At 37.8% G+C, this 13,978-nt stretch overlaps 2 protein-coding genes across 2 annotated transcripts; one reads left to right on the forward strand and one right to left on the reverse strand.

Moving 5' to 3' along the window:
• The first annotated feature begins 58 nt into the window (after positions 1-58).
• Positions 59-9,604, forward strand: naa35 (N-alpha-acetyltransferase 35, NatC auxiliary subunit). Its single transcript, XM_044111075.1, has 23 exons — positions 59-164; positions 1,023-1,159; positions 1,255-1,288; positions 1,510-1,624; positions 1,761-1,835; positions 2,781-2,948; positions 3,897-3,963; positions 4,048-4,091; positions 4,398-4,448; positions 4,802-4,885; positions 4,991-5,105; positions 5,349-5,527; positions 5,747-5,806; positions 6,703-6,809; positions 6,968-7,034; positions 7,659-7,757; positions 7,887-8,065; positions 8,164-8,300; positions 8,405-8,472; positions 8,561-8,701; positions 8,781-8,903; positions 9,211-9,291; positions 9,459-9,604. The coding sequence occupies exons 2-23, from the start codon at positions 1,039-1,041 to the stop codon at positions 9,516-9,518; spliced, it is 2,175 nt and encodes a 724-aa protein (XP_043967010.1). The 5' UTR covers positions 59-164; positions 1,023-1,038; the 3' UTR covers positions 9,519-9,604.
• Positions 9,605-10,898: 1,294 nt separating this feature from the next.
• LOC122827933 (cationic trypsin-like) lies at positions 10,899-13,326 on the reverse strand. The gene is made up of 5 exons (XM_044111058.1): positions 13,114-13,326; positions 12,831-12,993; positions 12,416-12,696; positions 12,192-12,328; positions 10,899-12,088 (listed from the first exon to the last, which is right to left on the reverse strand). The coding sequence occupies exons 1-5, from the start codon at positions 13,148-13,150 to the stop codon at positions 11,942-11,944; spliced, it is 765 nt and encodes a 254-aa protein (XP_043966993.1). The 5' UTR covers positions 13,151-13,326; the 3' UTR covers positions 10,899-11,941.
• Positions 13,327-13,978: the final 652 nt, after the last annotated feature.

Here is a 13,978-nt window from a genome sequence, read left to right on the forward strand (position 1 = left end):
AGTTATCTTCAGCTTTTGCATTTTAATTGTGTCAATTCCGCGCTAAATTGTGTGTAGGAGCGTCCCCCGTACCTATTTGGACTACAAATCCCAGGATGACTGCAGCCTATGACGTAAAATTTATGTTCCAGACTTTACAGCGTTCGAAGGAATTAAAAAACAAGGTTAGTGCTGGTTTATGATTTAATGATCCAATATAACAAATACATCTGTATTTGTTATATTGGAGATACAGAAACAACATATAAAATATTAATAATTGTGTTTTATTTGCTGTAAATACGTCGTTACTAGCATTAGTTTGCACACGGTATCTGAAACTGGCGAAAGCTAGCTAACATCATCACGCGTCTTTACCTTCATACTGTCGCAATGGCTTCATCTTTGTGTTTATACATTTTTGGTAAAATGTCACAAGGTTATTTCCGATATTTCTGATAGCACTAGCAGAAGGCCCAAATACGTAATTAGGGCCATGTATGTGCCTTACATACTATGCTTAGAGTTTCTCAAGTCATCTTCAATGTCCTCCCGAACATGACGTGAAATCGATTTAAATAAGCCCTTACAACACATTCGCATTACATATCGTGGCCATAGTCTTTTATTATAACCACTTATTGATCTAAGTGTGCTAATATTTAAAGAATCCACTCCTTAGTCAATTTAACGCGCCAGTGAATCGGTCTTTGAACCGATTACTATACTAATGAAGCTAATCTTTTCTCTTTTTTTAACCAGTTTACTAAATCAATCAAAACGGGGTAATTCCACTTAAATTATACTTTGTCTATAATTTCATCAACTACTAATATGTACTTGGATGCACTTTTTAAAAGTATGTCAAAAATCTTGCAGTCTGTTTTGGAGGTGGACTGCACGTCGCTGTAGTCAAAGTCCATCAAAATCAAATATTACTTCAAATAAGTCGTAGGGGAAACATTATTGAATAAACCGTTTTTGAGCTCAGTTACAGTGTTACATTGTCAAATTCTTGGCTTAATCTTCTCTTTTCACTTTAGATTATTATTGGTTACCATGGTGATGAAGTCAGCAGTTGAAGATGATGATACTGGCTGGGTGCTGGGCATACCAGAAAAGATGAAGAACAATGCCAATTGGGTTGATATCACTCATGAGTTCAAGGGCGCCTGCAAAGGTAAAATATTTTATTGATATTTCACTGTTTGGAAATTCAGCAGGTCCAGAAGGGATCATTATATTTACAAACTTGTTCTTATCTTGTTTTTGCAGAGTTGAACCTCGGAGAACTGCTTCACGATAAACTGTAAGCATGACAAAATTGCATTCATTACTACGTCAGCTTCACAAAAAAAAAACTAATCAGAATTAAAGTTTAGCTCACTGAAAAGAGAATTTGTTGTTGGTTAATATTCCTTAACACTTTTCAGTTTTATGTTGTTTGTAGTTTAGTTGTTTATTGAAAATAAAATCATTTTTATACAATTCTTCAGAAGAGAAAAGAGTGAGTTTTCTCTTATGGTGCAGGTTTGGCTTGTTTGAGGCCATGTCTGCTATTGAAATGATGGATCCTAAGATGGATGCAGGAATGATCGGAAATCAGGTCAACAGGAAAGTGCTTAATTTTGAACAAGCAATTAAGGTACAGCAGTAAAATCACAAAGGCATAATTTCTACCTCGCAACTTACACATTTACATTGATCTGCTCTATTGCATAGAAATCTAATAAGGCAGCTATCTTTGTGTAACTTGATTTACTATTTGACATCAATTCCAGGAGGGTGCCATCAAGGTGAAAGAGCTCAGTCTTCCTGAGCTCATTGGGATCATTGACACTTGTTTCTGCTGTTTGGTGAGCGTTTTTTATTTTTGGTAAATTGTCTATTTATAGTCCCTGAAGTTCAAGTGGGCATGCAATATTATTGGATTTCTCTTAAATTATAGCAGTGATTGGCCAAGAAGATGCTGTGATCCAGAGGTTTTCTGAGACTTCACTGGATGTAGAAAATGTATATTAAAAGTTGGTTACATCAACTATATGCATTTATCTAGTTACTGAAGGATTGAAGAATCTGAACTAATAAAACCTTATCAAGTCACTTGTTCCACAAAATTTTTGGTTCTGCTGGTTTGAAGTTTGCATACATCCATGCTTGAGTGTCATATTAATTTGAGGCTTTTTGATGATTAATTTTTATAAGTGGATTTATAATATATCAGTTAATGATAGTGTTTTTGGTTTGTTTTTCTTTTATTAAACAACAATCAGGAGCACAAGTTTTGAAACTGTACTTGGGATTGTACTTTCAAATCCCAAATATATACATCAGCCCCCAAATAATGTTTGGTTAATATTACCTTTAGCAATCTGTCACCTGGTTTTCTATCCATCAGCAAGTGTCTGGCACAATTCCACCTGGATATTTGACCACTTATCTTCAGTATTGGGAAAACGCTTTATGGCCAGAGGAGACAAAGATTGAGCTATTTGGCCACAGTGAAACTTGTTCAACTAATCCTTGTTTTTAAATTCTTTAAAGTTACTTGTTTTAATATCAGTCTAGTATAATTAAGAAGCATTCAACAACTTAAAATCCTCAAATTAACATGGCATTTATTCTAATGAGAATATGTTTCTCAATAGAAAAGCTGATGAGAAATATCAGCTATTTCTCAGCTGATAATAGCTGAGAAATAGCTCAGCTAAAGTACAAAAAGTACAAGGTTTTCATACTTATAAAAACATGTAAAACTAAAATCATAAAATCCAATGTTCATACAGTGTGTGTTTACCTAGATAACATGGCTGGAGGGTCACTCTTTGGCACAGACAGTCTTCACCTGCCTGTACGTACATAACCCCGACCTCATTGAGGAGCCAGCGCTCAAGGCTTTTGCCCTGGGTTTACTAAAAGTGTGTGACATCGCGCGAGAAAAAGTCAACAAGGCAGCTGTGTTTGAAGAGGTGAGCTGTTTTACCTCTCCTGCTCATTGTGGGGATAAATGTTAGAGAAGGCTGCAGGTTTGAGGTCTAGTTAGAAAAGCCTTGAGGTATGTATTCCAAGTCACTCATTAACACCGCCGTGGGGCATTACAGCTCCACTGGAGCGCCTCATTGAAGAGTATGCCTGGCTACGACTGTACTTGGCAGCTTCCAGGTGTGAATGTGTGTAAATAACTGAATGTATTCAGGCCATTACCTCCGAGAAAAATAATCCCTTGATAAATTTCAAGATTCCTGCGCAGAAAATTTTGTATGGAATTTGATTATTGCATGTTCCGGGTATTTACTAATGCAGAAAAAAAAAATACGTGTAGAAAAATATTCATATTTTCATTCCCATTGAATAAATGTCTTTTACTCCTTCATTTTTTTCATTCCTTTATTCTATTTTTACCTCTCTTGCCTTCTTCTTTTCTTCCCCTGTTTCCATTTTTTCTTCCTTCTTAAGTTTTTCTTGTGTGGTCCTTCCTTCCTAATCTCCCTCCTCTTTCGCTCGTCTTTCCTTATTTCCATCCATTCACCTACCCAGTTTCTTGCTTTTTTTCAAGTTTCCATATGTAAATCTGCCCATTTTATTTATTTATATACATATGTATATATAAATATATATCTGTCATTGGAAGATATATATATCTGCCAACGACAATGGCTAGTAATGATCAAAATTTCTATTGAACTGCTGTTTCACATTTTAAAATGACAGAACTCAGGAATTGACATTCTGGAAAAGTCTGGATTAGTTTTCCTTAAAAATGTTTAGCCACCTAAGAACAAAACTAAATTAAGATACAAATTGGATTACATTGACAAACTAATCTAATGTGTTATACTGTTTAAGAAGAGAGAGAATTTGAAACATATTTTAATTTCAGTGTCTAAATAGTGATTTCTAACTCATGTTTTCTATAGGAGGATTTCCAGGCAATGACTTATGGGTTCAAGATGGCCAATAACGTCACAGACCTGCGGGTGACAGGTGCTCATTTGTTGTATGTTGTAAACATATGCAGTGTGTTCAGATAAATAAAACATTTCTTTCTCTCATGCTGATCTTTTGTAGGCATGCTCAAAGACGTGGAAGACGAGTTGCAGAGGAAAGTCAAGGTATTTCACTCTTTGTTGCTGCAGCCAATTTTCATATTTAGGATCACTATATCAAGTAAAAAAAAAAAAAAAAAACTAAAAAAAAATATCAGAATGTTTTTAAGTGGCCTTGGGAACAGAATATCAACATTTGGAAATGTTAGCTTCTTTCTTAATATGTTTGGAAATTTGAAACTCCTTGGCAGCTGAGGAAATCCTTTTAGCCTTTTATTTTCAAACTGGGGGTGGTTCAGCTTATGCTTTGACTCAACTAAGCCCAATGTCTCCTACTTTCTATGTCCTGATATACGTTGCTTCTCCTCACAGAGCACACGCAGCCGGCAAGGCGAGCAGCGAAACCCAGAAGTTGAGCTGGAAGTGAGTTTACTGTGTTACACATATTTAGTATAGATTTTCCTTTAGCACATTTAGTTGTGCTACATTATGATGGGTGTAGGATTGCATGCAGTAAATCAGATTGCCCCATTGTTCTTAAACTAATAACTTTACACATTTGCATATATCTCTCATATTGTTTGCCATCTCATCTGTGGTCGTGTGAAATTCAAATGAGCTTTAAAACTATTTGAAAATTTCCAGTAGCTTTGGTGTAATAAATATGGGAAATTAAATTGTTCTGAAGATTAACTTTTTCATTGTTAGTTTAAAATAAGAAATACATGCCAGGAAAACACTGACATCTTGTGTATGTTTTTTTTTTTTTTTTGTAGCACCAGCAGTGTCTGGCACTTTTCAACAGAATCAAGTTTACACGCCTGCTGCTGACTGCTCTGATTGCCTTTACCAAGAAAGAGGTAAGGTGCATACAAAGAAATGTGCATGTTGGGGTTGAAAACATAAAGATGCACAACCAGATGTGAATGAAAAGGAAAAAATGATTGTAATTTTATATTGACCAGACCAGCTCAGTGAGTGAGGCCCAGAAGCTTGTAGCTCAGGCAGCTGATCTGCTGCCACCCATTCATTCCAGCATCCAGTATGGCATCCAATCCCAAAATGACACCACAAAAGGAGGTAACACACACTTTGAAACCACCAAGTCAAACAAGAGCTTTGACATTGAAATTATTTACAAGCTTTAAGTAAACTGCGCATGAAGTTATGTATAAATTATTTGCATTTTTGTGTTCTAGATTTTTTTCATTTGGCCAATATTGTTTTTGTCTTGTTCCATTCTACTAGATTTGACCTTTTCACGCTTTTTCCAGTGTTTTGTTTAAAAAATATGATGTTCTTGTTTGTGTGTGAAAATGGCAGACCACCCTATTATGATGGGCTTTGAGCCGCTAGTGAACCAACGACTGCTGCCACCTACCTTTCCTCGCTATGCCAAGATCATCAAGAGGGAGGACATGGTGGCTTACTTCAGCAAGCTCATAGAACGCGTCAAGACGGTTTGTGATGTGGTCAACACCACAAACCTACACGGCATTCTGGTAAACACAGTACGATAGGCTACTTCAGAACACAAAATGTTCTTTTCCATTTTGTTTATATCTTTCTTCCAGTAAAAAAACACAGAAAAAGATTGTTTTTTGTCACTATATTTCAAATGATTATTAATGATCTATTCTTGGCTTCTCTGGAAACCGTCCTGTAAATATGGTTTCCAGGATGTTTTGTGGATGAAGGATCTCTGACTCTTGTTTTTTCAGGACTTCTTTTGTGAATTCAGTGAGCAGTCACCCTGTGTGCTCTCCAGGTCTCTTCTCCAGGTATGAAAATATGAGTCATCTCTATTGTCCTCACAGATAGTGTTGAAAAAATACCTAAAAATGATTTAACACATTTCCTTAAAACTAAACTTATTGGATTTCATTTAGTAATTTATTATGAACTTTTTGAATTAGAACAGGTTTTTTTCAGTCCTTTGACTGCAAGGAATTATTTCCTTTTCAAGTTGGCATGAGTATGAGGGATTTGAGAACCGTGTCTTTTACCCACTCCTCAAATTGGGAAAGACAAGTGCATTCTGTACTCATCATAAGGCACATGAGCATTGATCTTCATTAGTAATAAAATGACCACAGGAAAATAGCTTTTTATTTTTATTGGGAGGAGACACAGCATTATGAATGACACTAACAATCTAACTAATAATCTTTTTGAGGTTTGCATCATGGAAATTCCCAGTTGTGTCATTAGGTGGATTTAGTTGCTACATAAAAATGTTGCTATTTGATTGCAGAATTTTATGTAGATTATTGCAAATCCTTTCAAAAATTCATTAGTCGTGGGGTTCCTCATGGTTCTGTACTAGGGCCACTTCAAAACCAGAGCACCACTCCCTTTTGTGGCAACCACTGAATCCAAATGTTATAAATTAACATATTTAAAGCTCACATAGCTGACTTCTTTGTCTGGGCTTTTCTAAATGGTTAAAGACCTAATAATCTTGATGTAGGAAAACTTCTGACTTTAAAGAAAGTCACAAAACATGTTTTTTTTCCACAATGCTTTGGGATTTGTCAAACACAAATAATATTGATAATCCTAAGTGACCTGAAACAGAAAATGTTTCATCTGATTTAATGTGAAGACATTGAGAAAAAATGTAAATGTTTTTTTGGTTTTTTTTTCTTTGAAGTGCATGTAAGTCTCTTCTTTTCAGACGACGTTCCTGATAGACAATAAGAAAGTGTTCGGCACTCACCTGATGCAGGATATGATTAAAGATGCCCTGAGATACTTTGTTAGCCCGCCAGTCCTCTCCTACAAGTAAGTGTTTGTTAAAAGTAAGGTATTATGATTATTACAATATTATAATCAGTAGATTATGAGTATTGTGTACAGTCTTTGTTTCTGTCAGCAGTTTAGCTGCATTTAAGGTTAGGATTAGTGTTGTCTTTAGTAAATAATGTGATTTTTGTGTCCAGATGTTGTCTCTTCAACAACCACCAGGCCAAGGACTACATCGACTCCTTTGTTACTCACTGCTCCAGGGTATATTCTAGACATTCAAATTTGTGCATTGATGTACTTCCTGGGATTTTAGCACATTTGCTTTGATCATTAGTGCCGTTACAGGGAGCTGTGCCTAATGAGATATGATTATTCCATATCAACGGCTGTGGTTTCATAACTGATAGGTACTTTTTCTTGAACCTACATAAAAGAACCACAGGCAACGTATATGAATTTTATGACAAAGCTTTTGCAAAAGGAGAAGTCTCCGATAGCAGCTTCTCCAAGCCGTACACAGAGAGTTCTGATATCCTTCCACGCGAGCCCCTGTTTTATTGTCAAAAACAGCCAAGGGGGCAGTTAGTAAAAACAACAGAGGTCGTAAAACATGTAACCTAAACAACCAGCAACCCAATTCCAGGTGTGATAACTGATCTACGATCTGAGCCCGGTTCAAATCTCGGTCAAGCTGTTAACTAGACAAAATACAACTGCTCACATGAAGATAAAGAGACAATCCTGACCTCCAGGTCAGTTTATACACACATAAGGAAGAGAGCACTTTAATCAGACTGAATGTGAACTAAAGTAATAACAAAATGATAATACCGAAAATTCTCTAACAATAACACTTCCACTGAAACCTGCTGTTTTCCGGTGCAGCCTTTCTGCAACCTCATCCAGATCCACGGACACAACCGAGCTCGGCAGAGAGACAAACTGGGCCATATTCTTGAAGAGTTTGCTACTCTACAGGATGAGGTGAGATTCAGTCCTTTTAGAGGTTAAAATGACTGATAATATTAGTGTTTTGTTGTGTGTATCACAATCTAGATTAGCTTGGAGAGTTTAGGTGCTATATAAGATATTCATTTTTTTTGTCCTCTTCAGGCTGAGAAGGTGGATGCAGCACTGCACAGCTTACTGATGAAATTGGAGCCTCAACGGCAACATTTGGCCTGTCTCGGCACCTGGATCCTCTATCATAACCTGAGGATCATGATCCAGTATCTCTTGAGTGGTTTTGAACTGGAGCTTTACAGCATGCATGAATACTATTACATCTACTGGTTGGTGCTCATGTATATTTTTAATTTGACTTTATCTAAAAAATATATATATACATAAAAAAACTCATCAGCTGTTTTTGTTTGCTTTGCGGTTGTAGGTACTTGTCAGAGTTCCTCTATGCATGGCTGATGTCGACACTAAGCAGAGCTGACTCCTCTCAGATGGCGGAAGAGCGGATTCTGGAGGAACAGCTGAAAGGACGGAGCAGCAAAAAGACCAAGAAGAAGAAGAAAGGTGCAGTTTTAAGTCTAACCTAAGCATGATTCGGAACGTCACGTTTCCATGTGGAAGTGACACGAGGCACCAGAGCACTGAAACTGCTTTATTTTGCTTTGCAGTTCGTCCTCTCGGCAAAGAGATCACCATGAGTCAAGCGTACCAGAATATGTGTGCTGGCATGTACAAGGTGGGAAACAATAAATTATGTTTTTGACACCCTTCCTGACATGCTAAAGGACAAGTTGTCCATGTTCTTCCTGCTTCTCTTCTGTCAGACCATGGTAGCTTTGGATATGGACGGAAAGGTGCGAAAGCCCCAGTTTGAGCTGGACAGCGAACAAGTCCGCTACGAGCATCGCTTTGCTCCCTTCAACAGTGTAGTTACTCCCCCACCTGTGCACTACATCCAGTTTAAGGTAAAGTCACTGTGTGACCTATTCGGCAGACCTCCTGTCCCATCTCTCAAACTTATTTTGCTTTTCTTCCCCTCTTCAGGAAATGTCGGATCTGAAGAAGTACAATCCTCCACCAGGTTCTGCAGACCTCTACCTGGCTGCCAGCAAACACTTCCAGCAGGCCAAGCTCATCCTAGAAAGTGTACCAAACCCAGACACTGAGGTCAGGAAGTCAATCTGGTGTTAATCTGTTATGGTGGATCATTTTTCAGCTTTTGTAAGCTCTAAAAGTAGATAAATATTCAAGTATCAGTAAATAATTCAATTCCTACAGTAATGAAATTTGATGCCTAGAAGGATCAGCAGTATTTTAAATAAAAATACCTGGTGGTTTATAATGTTTTTGATCAAACATTAATCCCTATTGCCAATCTATTAGTGCAATTATTGTCATGTTGGAACGACAACACATTTATTTCTTCTCCATTATTTATGGCTATCAATAACAAATAATAAATTATTGATGGCAGGTAAACCGCATACTGAAGGTGGCCAAGCCCAACATAGTAGTGATGAAGCTTCTAGCCGGGGGCCACAAGAAGGAAACCAAGGTAACGCAATTACAATGAAAATATCTTGGAGCTATTTCAAAATGTCGACTAGTTTATGTTTTTAAAAAGAAAGTAGTCTGTTTTCTGTCAAGTACTTTTTTAGCTGTTGTTATGCATCAGCTCTATTTCATTGGAGTGTGATGAATTTTATTTTCTTGTATCTTCAGGTGCTGCCAGAGTTTGACTTCTCCGCTCACAAATATTTCCCTATTGTCAAGATAATTTGAATCCCTCAGTCCGGCACCAGAAGTGTTCAAACGCCCTGACCCAGTCCATGTTGGAACGATAATAAAATCACCCAGCTGTAACATCACGTAGAGCTGTGTCTTGTTTTTATTTCTGAGTTAGAACTACTTTCTCAGTTATTGAAATAGTATAACTATTTCAATATACCCCACAAAAGAAAACACCTCATCACAATTTGTCATGTCCAGATGACACTTTAACTAAGTAAACTCACATGAGTGACACTTAGACTCACATTTCTAGGAAACCTTTAAAGGCTTCCTAGGAGTTCTGTACTTTAGTACTTGTGAAGTAAAAAATGTTCTTGCCACCAAGAACTTTGGTCTTGTTCCAGCAGCCTTAAGTAAAAAAAAAAAAAAAGTTTCTCTGTTCTGTTTTGGTTTATCTTTTTTTTTTTTTTTTTGCTGCTATTCTTAGTTGCATCAGCAGTTATTGAGAAGAGGATTCTAGGAAGCAAATCCTGCACAAACAAGAGGAGCTGTCATATCCAGATAACATCTGTTCAGGTCGGGAAGTCCTGTGGAGGCGCTCTGCTCAACCCCCACTGGGTCGTCACAGTCAGACCTCACTGGGTTTTACATTATTCAAGATTATTCAACATCTTCTTCAGCTACAAACAAGGAATTTTGCTTGTTTATTGAAAAGAAAATTTAACCAGCTGTAAAGTAATTAAAGTGAACATGGCAAAGTATAAAATACAGCCACCCTGTACAATGAACCTTTTTAAATTACAGTAAATAATAACTCAACGAGTCTCAATGGATAAGCCTTATGACTTATTGATAGTTTTGATCTTGAGTATAAAGTGCACTGTTTAGAAGATAAATTTTGTTTTACTTTTTTTTTTTTACATGTCAAAAAGGAATAAAAATAGAGTCTGTAACAGTATAGAACAGGCTATACTAAGATGCATGTTAATGTGTGAGGAACTGCACCCCTCTGCTTTAGCTCCTTTCATTGAGAGGTCCCAACACACTTTCTGCTCAGAAAGGTAACACTTACCCAGCTATCTGCGCCTGCGGTACTTAGACCCCAAGTCTGCAGAGTGTTCACCTCAGAGAATCTGTTTAATTGGTTACCAGTGAAACTCGCCTGGAAGGCATGCTACATTTTTGGTATTTTATTAGTCAGACTAAAACTTTGATCAATATGTAAAACATAGCTAAGCCTCCATCCAGTGTCTATGCCACTTTATCTATATCCTTGCAGGACATGGAGGCTGGTGTCTGTCTCCAGGAGTCACTGGGTGAAAGGCGGGGTGCAGAGAATGGTTGCCATTCCATCACACAGCAATTATGTTTTTGGACTGTAGAAGATCAAGGGCTAAGGATCCACATGCAGTACAACCACAAGTTAGATTAGAATCAGAGACCTTCTTTTTATTTGCTCCTCCATCAAACAAACCAATAAATGGGCTATTTATAATGCAGAAAGTTAAGCCCTTCTTGAGAATCCTGCTGAATCTGAGGTTGCCTGTACTTCAGAGCCCTCTGCTAATTTCCATCTCCAGCTTGGTGATCCCTCCATTCTATTCAGGGAAGAGGAGGAGGAGGAGGAGAAAACTCCCACGTGCTCTGTCCAGTTGAGGCCCACACATCAGAGGACACCACGGAGAGCGCAGCGAACTCGGACAAGATCCAGATCTCCTCTGACTGAGGCAGCACTAGAAACACGGGCTGGACAGTGGAACACTGAAGAGGACGCAGATGCAGCCCCTGTTGTAAGCCGCTTTCAACCAAGGAGAACACCAGGACCACAGATGGATCTGATGTCCAACCACAGTCCAAGTGAGCTGTTTTTGTTGTTTTTTGCAGCTGATACAGTCAAAACCATCTGTGACAACACAAACAGATATGCTGCAAAAAATCAAGCAAATGGAAAATGCCAATGTGCCTTCTGATTGACAGAAACTGCTTTGCACAGTGGCACAAGTAATTTGTTTTGTCTTGTGGCACCCATTTTGCAAATACTGTAAATAGTTGAAAGTGGGGGCTGAGCTAACATTTAAAAATGTGGGGAAATTAATTGTATGATGTGACACTGGATATTAGAAATAGTTTGATGATGTAGTTTGAAAAGTGGAAGTGAAACCCGAACATGATAATGGTTTTTCAGTTATGGAAATGAGACCTTGAACGTTCAGATAGCAGACACGTAGCACACTGCAGACAATGCATGAAGTTTTGATAGTTCTATCTTTTTATTTATGGAAATGAATGATTGTAAATTGGGCGGCTGGACAAAAGTACTATTTTTTACTATAGTCTTAAGTCATACTTTTGAAATATTTGAAAAGCACATCTAAATATAGACACTAAGATGATAGGCTATAGTTTGACTAATAAGCACAAATAAATAGGTAAATATTTTAATTATTAAATAAGATATCTCTGGAATGTACCCATCAGTTCTCCTTCATTGTTTTACCAATCCACTCCATGTACTGACAGATGTCCAGCATTACAATGGACTTAGCACATGTATCCACAGGCTGGCTAACAATAATTCCTTGTAGATGTCCGTCGTACTCCACAGCTGAGCCTGCATCGCCCTTTAACACACAAATCACAGGCAGGATTGTTTTACATGTGGAACAGTGTAGAAAAACAAAACAAAAGTGTTATATGTTTATATCAGTAGAATGGTTGTCTTACAAAGCAGGACTCCACTCCAGCTTTGAAGGCACAGATTGTAGATTCTCCCTTGCTGTATTTACTGTCAGGTTTATCATTCTCTCCACACTCAGTGATCTCTGTGGTGGCACATCTTACCTCACCAACAGGTTTACCGCCTGATAAAAACAAAGGTCCTGAAATGTTACTTCCTTTTACCAAAAATAAATTGTTTCATTTATGACTAGCTTTTTTTATATTCTTACCTTTTGCCTTTGCTCCCATTCCTCCAATCTGCACTTTAGCTTTTGGCTCTAGCTTTGTGCATGCTCCTGAAGGGAGGCTGATGGTGGGAAGTTTGGCTGACATGTCCTCATTCAGATGGATGAGCATAATGTCATGGGCATTTCCTTCTTCATCTTTGAAGGTGTGCTGCTGTTTGGCCAGAATAGTTTGTTCGTGTTTTTTGGAGTTGCCTTTTAACCAAGAGAAAGCTTTTGTAAAAATGGACACATCATTGTTTATGCCCAGCTTCACGGTGACCGTCCTGCAAAAAACAAAATTGTAGTGAAATTATTGGATGGAATCACCTCAAACAGTCTCATCAAACACACGCTGCAAAGTCAGTAATTCAAAAAAGTAAAGAAAAGTACAAGCAAAAGAGAACTGCGGATGTCTTACTGCTCTGCACAGTGAGAAGCTGTGATGACCCAGCGGGTGTTGAGCAGAGCGCCTCCACAGGACTTCCCGCCCTGAGCGGATTCTATCTGGACATGGTACTGCCGATTCTTGCCACAGGATGCACTCCCAAGAATCCTCTTCTCAATAGTGTTTGATGCAGCACCTGAAAAGGAAGAAACAATAGCCCTTCAGCGTGCCACAAGTATCAAACACACAAAGCAGAATGTCTACCAAACAACTTCCCGCCAAGGTCCAAGTAACCGGAGAATGAAAACAAACTCACCTGCAACCAGCAAAAGGAATACAAAGCAACGCTCCATCGTGGTTCTTCTTGATGTCGTTCACATCTGGTGACTGATGCTCTGTCTTTTATAGGCCTTATCAGATTCTGGGGGACTTTTTTTTTTTTTTTCCTTCGCCGTAGGCTAGTCTGGTTAGGCAGCCAATTACAAGTTCCCTTCAAACCTGTTTTATCATGGTGCATCAGTCAAATGAACCGAACAGCACCAAAGATAAACAGAGGAATAGATGTCTTAAATTAATGGTTGCTACTGGACAGCAGCAACGTTTTAGCAACAAGAAACAAATGAGGACAACCTCGTTCTAAAAGAAGTTCCTGTAAAGGTCACAGTAGGTTTTGTGATATTGTTGTGGAACATTAATGTGCAGCAAGGTTTTATGTCATTATTATAGATGTGAAGTTTGTCAAAACTTATTTATTCTTAAAATTTATGACTGCTCGTCCCCTCTTCCTCTCATCATCTGTTACTGTTGATGTTAACCACCAACTTGATTTCCTCTTTTGTCAGAATGAATACAATGAACCTGAATGTGTCTGCCATGAAGTCAACCTACTGGACCTGAGATGAACAAAGAAGTGTTCATGCATTCAAGAAATTTTAATACATAGTCATATGCAATGAATTAAAATATATTTTCTGATTAGGTTTCTTGTCAGATTAAACATGTCTTTTGAAAATAGCCTTAAAGCAAGAATTAAACCTACTTTTCATATGTATCAAGTAAGAGTTACTGTATGACATAGTATTTTTTTATTTATTTACTTTTGCAGAGAACTGTATCTGTGAGAGTTTCGAGTGTCCAGTAAACCTATTGTTCATACAGCAGCATAAAGTTCACACTTTATC

This window comes from Gambusia affinis, linkage group LG03, assembly GCF_019740435.1.
Source record: "Gambusia affinis linkage group LG03, SWU_Gaff_1.0, whole genome shotgun sequence".
Taxonomy (NCBI): Eukaryota; Metazoa; Chordata; class Actinopteri; order Cyprinodontiformes; family Poeciliidae; genus Gambusia; species Gambusia affinis.

Bases quoted from the DNA above. Each gene is read 5' to 3' on its own strand.
- naa35 (XM_044111075.1), top strand. From the start codon at position 1,039: ATGGTGATGAAGTCAGCAGTTGAAGATGATGATACTGGCTGGGTGCTG. The intron at 4,886-4,990 runs GTAAGGTGCATA...TATATTGACCAG, and splicing joins TTGCCTTTACCAAGAAAGAG to ACCAGCTCAGTGAGTGAGGC. The intron at 6,810-6,967 runs GTAAGTGTTTGT...TTTTGTGTCCAG, and splicing joins CCGCCAGTCCTCTCCTACAA to ATGTTGTCTCTTCAACAACC.
- LOC122827933 (XM_044111058.1), bottom strand. From the start codon at position 13,150: ATGGAGCGTTGCTTTGTATTCCTTTTGCTGGTTGCAG. The intron at 12,329-12,415 runs GTAAGAATATAA...TGTTTTTATCAG, and splicing joins AATGGGAGCAAAGGCAAAAG to GCGGTAAACCTGTTGGTGAG. The intron at 12,089-12,191 runs GTAAGACAACCA...TGTGTGTTAAAG, and splicing joins CTGGAGTGGAGTCCTGCTTT to GGCGATGCAGGCTCAGCTGT.